Source organism: Hyperolius riggenbachi, chromosome 7, assembly GCF_040937935.1.
Source record: "Hyperolius riggenbachi isolate aHypRig1 chromosome 7, aHypRig1.pri, whole genome shotgun sequence".
NCBI classification, from domain to species: domain Eukaryota; kingdom Metazoa; phylum Chordata; class Amphibia; order Anura; family Hyperoliidae; genus Hyperolius; species Hyperolius riggenbachi.
Genome location: NC_090652.1, coordinates 73,464,614 through 73,479,492, shown reverse-complemented (window position 1 = coordinate 73,479,492; position 14,879 = coordinate 73,464,614). Strand labels below are relative to the sequence as shown.

The window sequence follows — 14,879 nt, the reverse complement described above, 5'->3', positions numbered from 1 at the left end:
TGGTAGGAGTGCATTTTCATTGAAAAAGGGAAAATGCCAGTGGACAAGCAAAGGCAAGAGCCTGCCACACACATTCAATTTTTATTGGCCAATGACTGACCAATTTTACCACCTCCATGTAGCATGAGGGCAAACAGATTTTAAAAACTACGAACAGGTTTAAACTGTCGGTAACAACCGCCTCTGCCAAGAATCCAGTGTTGGCCCTTCTTTCCCCCCACATTAGTAACAGAACTTGTCACTAGCCTGTGGGCTAGCGATGCATCTATATAGCCTTGTCCCCACACCGTCACCCAAAAAGATTGAGACCTGATCCCATCTGAGAACAAAGAGCAGCAGGGTGAAACAGATACTCACTTGCCGGCGGCTCCTGCACACGTGTACTAGCTTCTTCCTCCTTCCTGTTCTTGCGTCCCATTTCCCTGAAACAGCACCCCCTGGGCACTGTTACAGGGAAGTGGAACCCAAGAACAGGAAGAAGAATGAAGCCAGTACAGCGTGCAAACCCACAGCGCCCCCTCCCTCCCCACAGCTCTTTATACTGTAGGCACCTATCCTTCCTACAGTCCTGTCCAAAAGTTTTGAGACTGTCAAAAATATGAGTTTTCACAAAGTTTGCTGCTAAACTGCTTTTAAATCTTTGTTTCAGTTGTTTATGTGATGTACTGAAATACAACTATAAGCAATTCATACGTTTCAAAGGCTTTTATTGACAATTACAGTTTTATGCAAAGAGTCAGTATTTGCAGTGTTGGCCCTTCTTTTTCAGGTCCTCTAGGAATGGACATGCTCTCATTCGACTGGGCATGCTCTCAATCAACTTCTGGGCCAAATCCTGACTGATGGCAACCCATTCTTTCATAATCACTTCTTTAAGTTTCTCAGAATTAGTTGGTTTTGGTTTGTCCACTCGCCTCTTGAGGAATGACCACAAGTTCTCAATGGGATTAAGATCTGGGGAGTTTCCAGGCCATGGACCCAAAATTTCAACGTTTTGGTCCCCAAGCCACTTAGTTATCACTTTTGCCCTATGACACGGTGCTCCATCATGCTGGAGAATGCATTGTTCTTCACCAAACTGTTGTTGGAAGAAGTTGCTGTTGGAGGGTGTTTTGGTACCATTCTTTATTCATGGCTGTGTTTTTTTGGCAAAATTGTGAGTGAGCCCACTCCCTTGGATGAGAAGCAATACCACACATGAATGGTCTCAGGATGTTTTACTGTTGGCATGACACAGGACTGATGGTAGCGCTCACTTTTTCTTCTCCTAACTAGCCTTTTTCCAGATGCTCCAAACAATCGGAAAAGGGCTTAATCAGAGAATATGACTTTGTCTCAGTCCTCAGCAGTCCATTCACCATATTTTCTGCAGAAGATCAATCTGTCCCTGATGTTTTTTTGGGAGAGAAGTGGCTTCTTTGCTGCCCTTCTTGACACCAGGCCATCTTCCAAAAGTCTTCACCTCACTGCGTGCAGATGTGCTCACACTTCCCACCATTCATGTGTGGGGTTGCTTCTCATCCAAGGGAGTGGGCTCACTCACAATTTTCCCCAAAAACACAGCCATGAATAAAGAATGGTACCAAAACACCCTCCAACAGCAACTTCTTCCAACAATTCAACAACAGTTTGGTGAAGAACAATACATTTTCCAGCATGATAGAGCACCGTGTCATAAGGCAAAAGTGATAACTAAGTAGCTCGACCAAAACGGTGAAATTTTGGGTCTATGGCCTGGAAACTCCCCAGATCTTAATCCCATTGAGAACCTGTGGTCATTCCTCAAGAGGCGAGTGGACAAACCAAAACCAACTAATTCTGAGAAACTCTAAGAAGTGAATATGAAAGAATGGGTTACCATCAGTCAGGATTTGGCCCAGAAGTTGATTGAGAGCATGCCCAGTCGAATTGCAGAGGTCCTGAAAAAGAAGGGCCAACACTGCAAATACTGACTCTTTGCATAAATCTCATGTAATGGTCAATAAGCCTTTGAAACGTATGAAGTGCTTATAATTATATTTCAGTACATCACATAAATAACTGAAACAAAGATCTAAAAGCAGTTTAGCAGCAAACTTTGTGAAAACTAATATTTTTGACAGTCTCATTATTTTTGACTGTCTTTAGACAGTATTTTTGGCCCGGACTGTACACCAATTTCTGGCTACCTATGCTGCAGCCACCCATCCTGCCTACACCTATCCCTGGCTACCCATGCTGCGGCCACCTGCAAAACAATGGCAAATCGAACTGAATCGAATCCCGATCGGACATGTCAGATTTAATCGGATCGTAAATAGTATTGTAATCGATTCGCACAAAGAATATCGTGTAGATGGGGCTTAGGTTGCTGCCACAGATCAATTGTAGTGTGACAAGTGTTCGCGGCTCCTATTTATAAAATAGGAGCAGCTCACTCGATGAGCAGAAAATGGACAAAAAAAATGTCCATGCTCCGCTCAAGTGGGAACAGAGCCTTGGGGCCCATTTTCACTACACGCAGATTGGATGCAGAAAAATGGACTCCAATGAATGGCTATGTGCCTGTTTCTACTAAACGATTTTTCTGATGCAGATTTTCCCATAGGCATTCATTGGAGTCAGTTTTTCTGCATCCAATCTGCGTGTAGTGGAAACAGGCCCTTAGGGCCCTTTTCCACTAGCAATCGCTAGCGTTCACGCTGAACGCTAGCGATTGCTGAATCGCAATTACCGGCGATTCCCCGACGTTCGCGGCCGCGATTTTGCTATGCTATGCACTGCATAGCAAAATCGCGGCAAATAACGCTCCGCCGCGCGTTCCCGGCAAAAACAAATCGCGGTAGTGGAAATGACCTACCGCGATTCCTATGTTAAAAAGCAAACTGTAGCGATTGTAAAATCGCTAGCGGTTTGCGTTTTTGCGATTCAGCCAGCGCTGGTGGAAAAGGGCCCTTAGAGAAGAGTTGGGGGAGGGACAGTACAGAAAGAGAAGACAGTGTTGGCAAGCCAATTCTAATGTTGTCAATTTTATCTACAAATTGTTTGGCAAAATCATCTGCTGATAGACAAGACGTGGGAGGAGGATGATGAAGTGTTGAAAAGGAGTGTGGAGATATGAGGCAACTGCGGCCTTCAGCCAAGCTAGCTTGGCTGACGTCTGAGCACACCTGAGCTGATGTAATACACGTGTGTGTTTCTGATGTCCTCACCTGTGTTACCTTCACATCCCTGCCCCTCAGCTGCCCTGGAGGAGTGTCTTCTCAGCAGACCATGCTGAGCAGTGAGCCAACTGCAAACTGGAGAAATCTGGTCAGGTGTGGTCCTCATGGAGGACTTATGGCTAAAAATACATCTGTGTCGGGGAGGTGGGACAGACAAGCAACTCACTTAAGCTGGCCACTGACAAAGGATTTCCGAGGCAAAATATACAATCAATTTTTTACTCACCTGGGGCTTCTTCCAGCCCCTCGTCGCAGCCCCGGTCCTCATAATCACAAAGCACACAAAAGAAGTTCCCTGAAAAACCGCACCACTCCCCCCAAAAAATCAAGGGTACTAAATCATTTTTTTTCAAAAAATATATTAAAAACACCTAAACACATGAAGGGTGGCCATATGAACAAACAAATCAAATAATCATATATATTCGAAATCAGACTGCGCTCCACGGATTACAGCACCAAAGATATAGGGGATCGCAACCAAACAAGAGTACCTCACTCCAAACTATTCAGATCCAAAACCAGTTGCGCGTCAGATCCTGCTTATAGCATACAGCATGAAGATCTCCCTATAAAGAGGACAAAGGTGCGCACATAGTGCCCAACACTGCTATTTTAACAGATTCTGACACCTCGTGCTGCACTCCTGAGGGATGTGCCACCACCTGGGGAATACAATGGGTCGGCCCCCCTCGTGAATTCACTCACCAGCTCACGACTTGTACTTCGCTTATAGTATATAATTCTGCTGTCCAGGCGGTGTATCCAAGTATGAATCCAGGCTTTATTAAAAGAATAAAAAGGCAGTAGGTGACAGACCTCTCCTCTCCCTGGCCGCGGTACACAGGGTAGTGCGTCTCCACGATCCTGCCGATACTGTCCCGGTGACGTCAGCGCGCTCCTAAGCTCCGGAGCTTAGGAGCGCGCTGACGTCACCGGGACAGTATCGGCAGGATCGTGGAGACGCACTACCCTGTGTACCGCGGCCAGGGAGAGGAGAGGTCTGTCACCTACTGCCTTTTTATTCTTTTAATAAAGCCTGGATTCATACTTGGATACACCGCCTGGACAGCAGAATTATATACTATAAGCGAAGTACAAGTCGTGAGCTGGTGAGTGAATTCACGAGGGGGGCCGACCCATTGTATTCCCCAGGTGGTGGCACATCCCTCAGGAGTGCAGCACGAGGTGTCAGAATCTGTTAAAATAGCAGTGTTGGGCACTATGTGCGCACCTTTGTCCTCTTTATAGGGAGATCTTCATGCTGTATGCTATAAGCAGGATCTGACGCGCAACTGGTTTTGGATCTGAATAATCATATATAGCAATTATATACTGTGAATCCACACTGAACCTGAATCAGCAAGATATATGTATACAAAGTCACATGAGTATGGAAACAATCCCGAGGTGTGCAACCAGCATAGAAAAAGTGCTTGTACTGATAAATTGTGCAAACACCATGAATAACTAATGAAGGAAAACAATCCCATACAAGAATCCCTGTGCAGGAATCAGAATAAAGTTCAAGGAGTGATAAACCTACAAGTATAAACAAGAAAAGTGCAAAGGCAGCGAGAAGACGCTGAAAAAATGAAGGCTGAAGCTTACCAAGGAGAATGAGGATCAGGGAAGCGTGTGGAGCAAGGCGTCCCCCTAAACTAGCTGTCGCGATTCGCTGCCTAAAATAAGCAGCTTCCTCTGGGCAGCCCCAGTGCTCTCTGGTGTCCCCGCTGGCCGACATGATGGCGACCCACCGGCCGGGTCAGCTCTTCTGCTCCTGATGACCTGCGTGTCCGCGTCATCTGGCATGTACTGTGTCTGCGCACAACTACTGCGCAGGTGCAGTACGCGCCAGATGACGTAGATGCGTGGGCAGGAGTACAGGTGCACAGAAGAGCCGACCGCACTGGCAGGTCGCCATCAATGCGGCCGGCCAGCAGGGATACTGAAGAGGACCAGGGCTGCGGGGAGGCACAGAGACGGCTGCAAGAGGCTGGAAGGAGCCCCAGGTAAATTAAAAAAAAAAATAGATTATATATTTTGCCTCGGAAGTCCTTAAATGATTCTTCCCGTCTATATCACTGTGATTGAATCGGCTAGAAAACCAATGCCGCAAACAATGTTCCATCTATCAACTTTCATGTAAAATCATGCCGGAATGAAAAGCGCCAGAAGCTGAGTTGGTTTGTGAAACATTTATTTTTTTTGTCCTATCGAATGTTGCAGAAATTAAGCACCTCATTCCTTTAGAGGAACTTCCAACCATAGTTCACGCCTTCGTCACATCACGGCTGGACTATTGCAATGCCCTCTATGCAGGCTTTCCAAATAAAGACCTACATCGCCTGCAGCTAGTACAGAATGCTGCTGCATGACTTAAAGTGGACCCAAATAAAAAATACAAGATTTCAGAAATAAAATCTATTTTCTAAATTATAATAATAAATAGCAGCCTTTTTTCAGCTGCATGATGACAAATATAAAATATTTTACATTTATTGGAGGAACCCCTCCCTTTCCTTTCAAATTGCCGGGATTTTTCCGGCAAACTGGTGGAGTAGATAGTGTCCAGCAATGGAGGAATTGCTAATGGCTGCCCCCAGTATAACCCTAGCTATGAAAAGAGAAGGGTGAAAAGCATGCACTGAAATGCTCATAGGCTTGAAGGAGTGTTTATTTATCTTTGTATGTGTCAGATTGGTGCAACTAAATATTTTTAATTAAAAAAAATGTTTGGTTTGGGTCCGCTTTAACAAGCCAACCCCGCCATTGCCACACATCACCAATCTTTGCTCACTACACTGGCTACATATAAAATGGAGAATCCTTTCCAAAACTGGCATGCTAACATTCAAATCCCTACACGACCTAGGCCCAGGATACCTGAAGGATTTGTTGCAACTGCATCATACCACCCATAACCTCAGATCAAAAGGATCCAAAACTTGATCACCCCTAGAGTTCAACTAAAAACCTTTGAGACCAGAGCTTTCGGTCATGCTGCCTCTACCCTCAAGAATGCCTTGCCAAACTTAAGGTAGCTCCTACCCTGGAGACGTTAAAAGGGATACTTAAAGGAGTTATCAAGTTTATAAGAGCCGCCTCTGCCTCCCGGTCCGTGTTGATGACCTCTAGGTCGGCCTGTACTGCACCTGCGCGAGTGGCGCTGTCAATCACCACCACATGGACCGCATCGTACTGCACAGACGCAGAACTACCGCGCCTGCACAGTACGTTCTGGTCCACGTGGCGGTGATTGACAGCGCCACTCGTGCAGGCGCAGTACAGGCTGACCTTCAGGTCGGCCTGACATCATCACCGCGGACCGGGAGGCAGAGGCGGCGAATGGCTGCAGGGAGAGATGCGGCGTGGGACATGTAAGTAGCACTTATTTTGCTCTTATAAGCCTGATAACTCCTTTATGCCAGGATTTAAAAAAAAAAAACAGTTTTACATACCTGGGGCTTTTACCAGCCCCCTACAGCCGTCCTGTGCCCTCAAGTCACTCAGAGATCCTCCGGTTCCCTGCCGCCAACTAGTTTAGTTTTCACCAACAGGGAGTCGCAGGCACGCTATTGCAGATGGAAAAGCGGAGGATACGTGTGGCCAGACCTGCGCAGGTGCAATAAGCCCGCCAATTCCTTGTCAGCTGCCTGACGGTGAAAATGAAACTAGCTGGCGGCGGGGATTGGAGGATCCGTGAGTGACTGCGAGGGCACAGGACGGCTGCAGGGGGCTGGTAGAAGCCCCAGGAAAGTAAAACTGATTTTTTTTTTTAATCCTGGCTTAAAGTGAACCAGAGACGATGCACCCTCATGTAATTTACCATATAGATCAGTGGGAACATTGAAGAAAACACCTACCATGCTTTCTGTTTCATTCTGAACTGCACAGCTTGTTTCTTATCAGACCTGATAAAATCCCTGACTGAGCATTCAGTCTGGCTTTGCTATCATGACTAAGCTATAATGATTCCTGAGCAAAGACAGCAGGGGGCAGGCTTGGACTTGAAGACATGAGAGAACACAGACTGAGCTATGAATATTCCTAAGCAAAGGCAGACTGAATGTTCAGTCAGGGATTTTATCAGGGCTGATTAGAAGCAAGCTGTGCAGTGCAGAATGAAACAGAAAGCAAGGTAGGTGTTTTCTCCAATGTTCCCACTGATATATATGGTAAAATACATGAGGGTGCTTCGTCTCTGGTTCCCTTTAAGGATTCCCTTAAAGAGAAACCGTGACCAATAATTGATCTTCATCCCAATCAGTAGCTGAAACCCCCTTTCCCATGAGAAATCTTTTCCTTTTCACAAACAGATCATCAGGGGGCTCTGTATGGCTGATATTGTGGTGAAACCCCTCTCACAGGAAACTGTGAGGACCATGGTCCTGGCAGTTTCCTGTCTGTGAACCTTGTTGCATTGATGGAAATAAGTGTTTACAGCTGTTTCCAACTGCCAAAAAAGCAAGCAGCAGCTCCTTCCACTGACATCACCTGCCCGCAGTAAAAATGTCACCATGTGATAATTGTCAGAAATCATGGAGAGGAAAGATTTTACAATGAGCAAACACTGACTAAATCACTTATAGATAATTATTGTAAAAATGAAGCACTTTTTTATTACATTATTATCACTGGAGTTCCTCTTTAAAGAGACTCCGTAACAAAAATTGCATCCTGTTTTTTATCATCCTACAAGTTCCAAAAGCTATTCTAATGTGTTCTGGCTAACTGCAGCACTTTCTACTATCACAGTCTCTGTAATAAATCAATGTATCTTTCCCTTGTCAGACTTGTCAGCCTGTGTCTGGAAGGCTGCCAAGTTCTTCAGTGTTGTGGTTCTGTGATGAATCTCCCCCCTCCAGGCCCCTCTCTGCACACTGCCTGTGTGTTATTTAGATTATGGCAGATTCTCTCTTCTCTCTTAACTTTTACAAGCTGGATAAATCGTCCTCTGAGCTGGCTGGGCTTTCACATACTGAGGATTACAGACAAGGGCAAAGCTGTTTGCAAGAAGAAAAGAGCAGCCTGAAACTTCAGTGTATGAGAGCAGAAGGGGGAAAGAAACACACAATGATCTCTTGAGATACAAAAGGAAGGGTGTATACAGCCTGCTTGTGTATGGATGTATTTTCTATGTGTGGACATGCTGTACATCAACCTACTTCCTGTTTTGGTGGCCATTTTGTTTGTTTATAAACAAACTTTTTAAAACTGTTTTTAACCACTTTTAATGCGGCGGGGAGCGGCGAAATTGTGACAGAGGGTAATAGGAGATGTCCCCTAACGCACTGGTATGTTTACTTTTGTGCGATTTTAACAATACAGATTCTCTTTAAGTCAAATCTGAAAGGCCACCTGTTTAGTCTGGCATTTATGATCGCTTAACTTTTGCCCCGTACACATCACTATGTATTGATGTGAGACAAGCTTATGCGCTTTGGGTCCTACGGGAGAAAAATGCTTTACAAATGTTCTGTTGTTGTTTTGAGGGAAGACTGATGTGCGGTATTGGCAGTGGAGCTAACTTTCACCTGTCTGCCTGATGTGCCTTCTCTTCATGCTGAGGCACAACTCCATTCATATTCTCTCACATGTCACAAAAGCTCCGGGAAAGAAGGGACAGGGAGGGGCACAACAGCATAGAGAGAAGACACGGAAGGTGGCCCGCCTGGTGGACAGGTGAGAGTAAGCTCTGCTGACTACACCCAAAGGGGTACACATTACATGAGGAGACCTGGGGGGCCCAGCAGGTACTGCACGGCTCATTCTGAAATATATTTAAAAAATCTGTGTAGTGTGTGGAGGGATTTGATCCCTCTTAGATCAGATTTGATCGGAGAGAGATCAATCTGATGGTCGAATCTTGTGACCATGTACTGGTGTATAGCAAAGAAGTGACAAATCTATCCTACAACATTCAAATCTCAGAAACATTGATCCAAATTTTCCACCACTCCTGATCGACATAAAAAAAAAAAAAACAACTAGGAAAATCAAATCTTTTTATTGTATCATGCGTGGCCACCTAAAGTCATGGAGTGCTATCTTCAGCAGAAACAAGAAGAAAGATGCCAGGATGAGATTGTACAGCCTCCACGGAGCTCAGAAGCAACTGGAACCGTCGGAATCCACAGAGCTAATTCAAGGAGTGTACCAGGCTTTAAAGAGAACCCGAGGCGGTTCATGGGGGGAGGACATATGGGACAAAGAGGTATGGTCTCTACCTCATGACATGCCTCTGTGTCCCCTCACTGCCACTCTCTGACCCCCCCCCCCCCTAAAATTAGCGACAATATTTGTTGGAGGTAAACATAGGGGAGAGGGATTCCCTGCAGGGTTTCCAGAGCTGCCATTGGGCAGCACTCTCTCTTCCCGGCCACGCCCCCCTGCCGCTCCCCCGCCTCCCTGCACGCTGTGCATGAGAGACGCAATCTCTCCTTCCAGCATCATGACCCAGAGGTCATGAAAAAGAAAGTGGGCCAATGCAGCCCACAGGAGCGGCGGTTTTGGTGGCTACCTAATCCGTCCAGCCCCCCGGGGTAGCCTATTTTTTTAGTTTTATGAGCCAACCTTGGGCTCTCTTTAAAGTGACCACGCACGTTACAATTTGTCTGTTTTGCTGCGAATACAAGGTATGTTTTCGCAGATCGATTCTGCCGCCCGATCGATTCCCCGCTCGATACCGTGGGCGATTCTCTTATCTTCTGCTCGTTTTCCTTATCTTTTTCCACTGCCCCCATGCGGTATCGAGCGCAGAATCGATCGGGCGGGTGATCAGACATGTCGGAAATTATCAGTCGAGCCATCTTAATGGCTCAGAAACGTTCCGTGTAATCCCAGCAATAGATTTTACAGCAATTCCATGAAAACCATAAAATATCTGATCTGTTTTTTTGTTTTTTTTTTAGATTGGACCGGATGGAAAATTCAGACCAACTTTACCGAGGATTGTATGGTGTGTGATAGTCAAAGTGTGTTCAACCTGAATAAATTGTATGTAACTATTCAGTAAAAACCAAACTTTATTGTTTGTATAAACAACAAAAGGATATAAATAAAATGGAAATAGTGTGGTATAAAATGTAAAAACAACATATGGAAAAGTGATTGTTAGTTCGAATTAAAATAAAATGTAACTGTATTGTACCTGCTTTATTTATTTTAATGAATAAACCAACCAATGAATAGTTGCAGAAGAAAAAAGCAGGGCTGAGGAAACGGAGCAATTCTTGGGTACCAGGAGTTGGAGTCGTGGTTATATAAACTATGGAGTCAGATGGTATTTGTACCCAGGGCTGTGGAGGCAGAGTCATTTTTGGGTACCTGGAGTCAGGGCTGGTTCACATTGGGTTAACTTTTCAGCGCTTTGCTAATCAGCAAAGCGCTGCTACAATGTACACCTATGCATACATTTATACTGCAGCGGTTATGATTTGGATCAATCGCAAACGCACTGCATGCAGCGTTTTGTGGTCGATTGCTCTGTTCTATTAAACGGGAATCACAAGCGCAAATCACGCTGAATCGCGAAATTTTGCCTGCAAATCGCAGAGCCGAATGCGATCATGTTCAAAGCGCTAAGTGTGAACCGGCCCTCAGGGTTGGAGGTTTCATAAACTGAGGATTTGAGGTCGGATGATTTTTGTACTGACTCCACAGGACTGGAAAAGTGTGTTAAATGAAATTTTAAGTAGCAATGATGTGCTCAGTGGTAATTATAATCCTAAACGTAGAATGACGATTGCATGAGATACTGATAGATGTACAGAGATATAACATTAGAAAAATCCATATAAAAAAAAAAAAAGTATTCATATTAAAAATCAAAAAGATCAAAAGTTGATTACTGAGTAAAAAGTTTTTCAAACCAACCAAATTTTTCACCATTTATGAGATTGCCACATGCGTGTAGTACCTTGGACAACTTTCTCTTCAACGCTCATCTAGTTTAGGGGAGCCAGCAGGAAACCTCATAGGGAAACACTGCTAGCGTGGTTGGGTGGACAGCACCCTCTTGAACTGCTAGGTTTCCATTAGGTTGTAATAAACTATGCTCACACTATTTGGCCAATCACAATGCTTTGTGCTGTAGAGGATGCTGTGATTGGAGCACTGTTACTTATGAGGTTTCTTTCTGCGTCCCCTAAACTAGACTATTAACAAGTTTTCAATCACATGAAAAATTTTATCAGTTTTGTTAAAGTTTTTTTGAATTGACCCCTACTTTTTCAGTAATTAATTCATCAAGGAATGACTAAAGATAGAAATGGCCTAGTGAGAGTGTACATGAAAGTTTGGCGCAGTGGGCTTTTTGGCACAGAGTAACCCAAAGTGCCAGCTCACCCTGATCCCATACAATTGTTTTTAGGGGTTAAATACTATATCCCCTCCAAGTCATCACAATTTGGAGGGAGAAGTGATTTGAGGTCCGGCAACCTGTTATAGACCGTGTGGGGGGCACAGTCGATAGACATAATGCACACACCAAAAAAGACCTGCTTAGCCACTGAGAGCCTAGATCCAAATCCAATAGAGATGATGTGGAGTGATGAAAAAACCCGAAATAAGGTGTGGAGCAGAAAAACACCCATCAAAAATATCAGATGGTCTGTTGGGTGTTTAGGTAATAAAACAAAAAGCCAGTTTTTATTTAAGTGGGTGTGGGCATTTACTAAGTCACACAGCAGAGGGGGTGTATACATACAGCACCACTTACTACTTCTTACAACTCTCTCTCCCTATATCCACATGCATGCTTATACACACAGAGGGCAAGTGTACACACACAGGAAGTAGCCAGATGCACACAGGTAGCAGCACGGCAGGTGTGGCAGTGACAGCAGCAGTCCTGCACCCAGAGGCACCCCTCACCCGGCATTGTCCTTCTCGATGTCTTTGCTGATAAGCTTCATGTCTGTCCCCCGCTTTCTTCACTCCAGCCGCCTCATCCATCCAGCATGGCGCAGAGGGGAGGGGGAGCCGCCATCTTGCTCCTCCCAGGTCCGCCCCGGCTCCCCGCGATGATAGGCGGAGCAGCCGGTGGGGTGTCAGAGCCCGGGTGGGGGATGGGGGGGCTGCAGGAACCGTCCCCCTCGCCCCTACTGCTGCCGGGAGAGACGCCTGACGCGGAGCCGAGAGTACCAAGATGGCGGCCGGCGGCTGCCAGTCACTTCCTGGCCGGGTGCAGCGTGGAATTCCGAAGCCCCTCCTCTTCCGGGACTCTTCTGGGACATCACCACTGGCTGGCTGCCATGCTTACTGAGGGCAGCATGTCAGCTGCCCATACTGACCACCAGGGGGAGCCATTACCACACTAGAGTTCATCTAGTCATTATTTATGTATTTGTAATATTGTATCAGCTATCCTGTCTGCTCACACTGAAGATGACACTGGCACAAGACTAGGTTCTCAATGAGAGTTGTGTTGTGTTCCCTGTAACAGCTGCAATGCAGCAGAATGGGAAAGCGGTACCGCATGTTGCATCACATACAATTAATAAAGGGAAGGTCCAGAATAAAAAAAAATCTACTTACCTGGGGGTTCCTGCAGCCCCTGGCAGCCGTCCTGTGCCCTCCCCTCAACGCAGCTCCGCTCCCAGCCGGTGGGCCCGGGGTCCCTTCCGTTACAGATGCTGACCTTGCCAGGTTGGCATCCTCTGCGCCTGTGCGACCGCCGCTCATGATCAAGCTTACGTGGTCTGGAGTGCTCTGCGCTGTAGTTCTGCACCTGCGCAGAACACTTCAGACTACGTGAGCGCGGTTGCGCGTTGCTCTCGCAGTAGATGCTGCATCTGCAATGGAGCTGCGGCGAGGGCGCAGGACGGCTGCCAGGGGCTGGAGGAAGCCCCAGATAAGTAGATCTTTTTTTTTTTTCCAACACCCTGGATCTTCCCTTTAAGTGCACAATTCGTGTCTACGTAAAACACCGGTGGTTTTGCGTGGACTATTTTTCGTTCACCTTTTTGCACATGTGTCAGCCACCATAGACTGTTAGGACCTGCTAGCAAGAATTGTACCCTTGTCACAATTTTATGCAACGTGGAATCCGGTTTTTAAACCCTTGAGTATTGCATCTAAAAAATGGCAGATTTGCGAACACACGCACGCATCGCCATCGAAAAGCATTGCATGCTATTTTGCTGTGTGCGAATTGGCATGCGCTTTTTAACAAGTTTGGCCCCGGCCTAGGGCCGGCCCGCTCATGAGGCGGGGTGAAACTTTTGCCTCAGGCCGCAAATTTCCAGGGGCGGCACCCGCCCGTCCGTGGGTGCGGGGAGCCGGCCGCCGAGCTGGAGGGGTAGCTGGCAGGACGGGGGTATTGGGCCAGCGGCGGGGAGGGGGGTCGGACCCCCCCCCTCCCTCGCCTGGGTCCCCCGTCCTCCGCTCCCCTCCAGCCTTAAATAGAAGCAGCCGCTATGTGATGTGTAAGAGGAACGGGCGGGGAGGACTCACCTCTTCCTCGTTCCAGCGTGCGCTCCACTGACGTCACTTCCTGCAACGCTGCAGGAAGTGACGTCAGTGGAGCGCACGCTGGGAAGAGGTGAGTGTCCTCCCCGCCCGTTCCTCTTACACATCACATAGCGGCTGCTTCTATTTAAGGCTGGAGGGGAGCGGAGGACGGGGGACCCAGGCGAGGGAGGGGGGGGGTGTCCGGCCCCCCTCCCCGCCGCTGGCCCAATACCCCCGTCCTGCCAGCTACCCCTCCAGCTCGACGGATTGGGCGGCGGCGGCAATTTTTTTAAAATTTGCCTCAGGCGGCAAAAAGTCTAGGGCCGGCCCTGCCCCAGCCTCCATTAAAAGTATGCTTCACAGTCACTATTAACATGGTAAATGCAATAATCCTGAGGTCCCTCCAATCCTGCATCATTAAAGTTAGAGTAAAGCCATAAAAAAAGGTTAGATTACATATGGACTGGTAAGGCTCTGGATCCTATAGCGCCTTCCCTGTCCTCTCTTACCCCTCGTTCCAGCACCGTCACCCACGTTTTAATTTGCTGCTTCGAAAGCACTCGTGTACTCAGTTCCAAAGTCAGGCGGCTCTTTACTGCGCATGTGCAAGTGCGCGCCTAGACGGACTCATGCATGTCTGTACGGAGCTGCCTGTCTTTGAAAGCACTCAGGGACACCTCCCAAGGGCTCACAGATGTGTATTTGACCAATTGGTCCAGTACACACAATGGGGGTGTCAGGGCTGGAACAAGGGGAGCAAAAGAAGACAGGGAAGGCTCTAGAGAAGGATCCAGGGCCTTCCCTCTCCATAGGTAAGTATTTGACTTTTTTCTTCTTCTGCCTTTACACTCACTTTAAAGGGGAACTAAAGTAAGAGGTATACAGAGGCTGCCATATTTATTTCCTTTTAATCAATGCCAGTTGCCTGGCAGCCCTGCTGGTCTATTTCTCTGCAGTAGTATCTGAATAACACCAGAAACAAGCATGCAGCTAGTCTTGTCAGATCTGACTTTAAGGACCGGGCTGTTTCTGTAAGGTCTGTGCTGCGTGGGCTCTCCAGATCGTGTTAATGGCAGGGCGATCAGACTTCCCCCCTTTTTTCCCCACTAGGGGGATGACCTGCTGGGGGGGTCTGATCGCCGCCACTCTGTGTGGCCGAGCGGGGGGGTGTCTGGCTCCTCAAAACCCCCCTCCGCAGCGATATTCCTCCCTACCTCTCCT

The 14,879-nt window shown here is 47.0% G+C and overlaps 1 protein-coding gene across 1 annotated transcript in view; it reads right to left on the bottom strand.

The window, feature by feature from the left end:
- The window catches only part of PELO (pelota mRNA surveillance and ribosome rescue factor), a 33,974-nt gene extending 21,579 nt beyond the window's left edge, over positions 1-12,395 (bottom strand). Inside the window, exon 1 of the mRNA XM_068244091.1 lies at positions 12,081-12,395. Within this exon, the coding sequence (XP_068100192.1) occupies positions 12,081-12,121 (41 nt within the window). The 5' untranslated portion in view covers positions 12,122-12,395. The remainder of the gene's footprint in view (positions 1-12,080) is intronic.
- Positions 12,396-14,879: the final 2,484 nt, after the last annotated feature.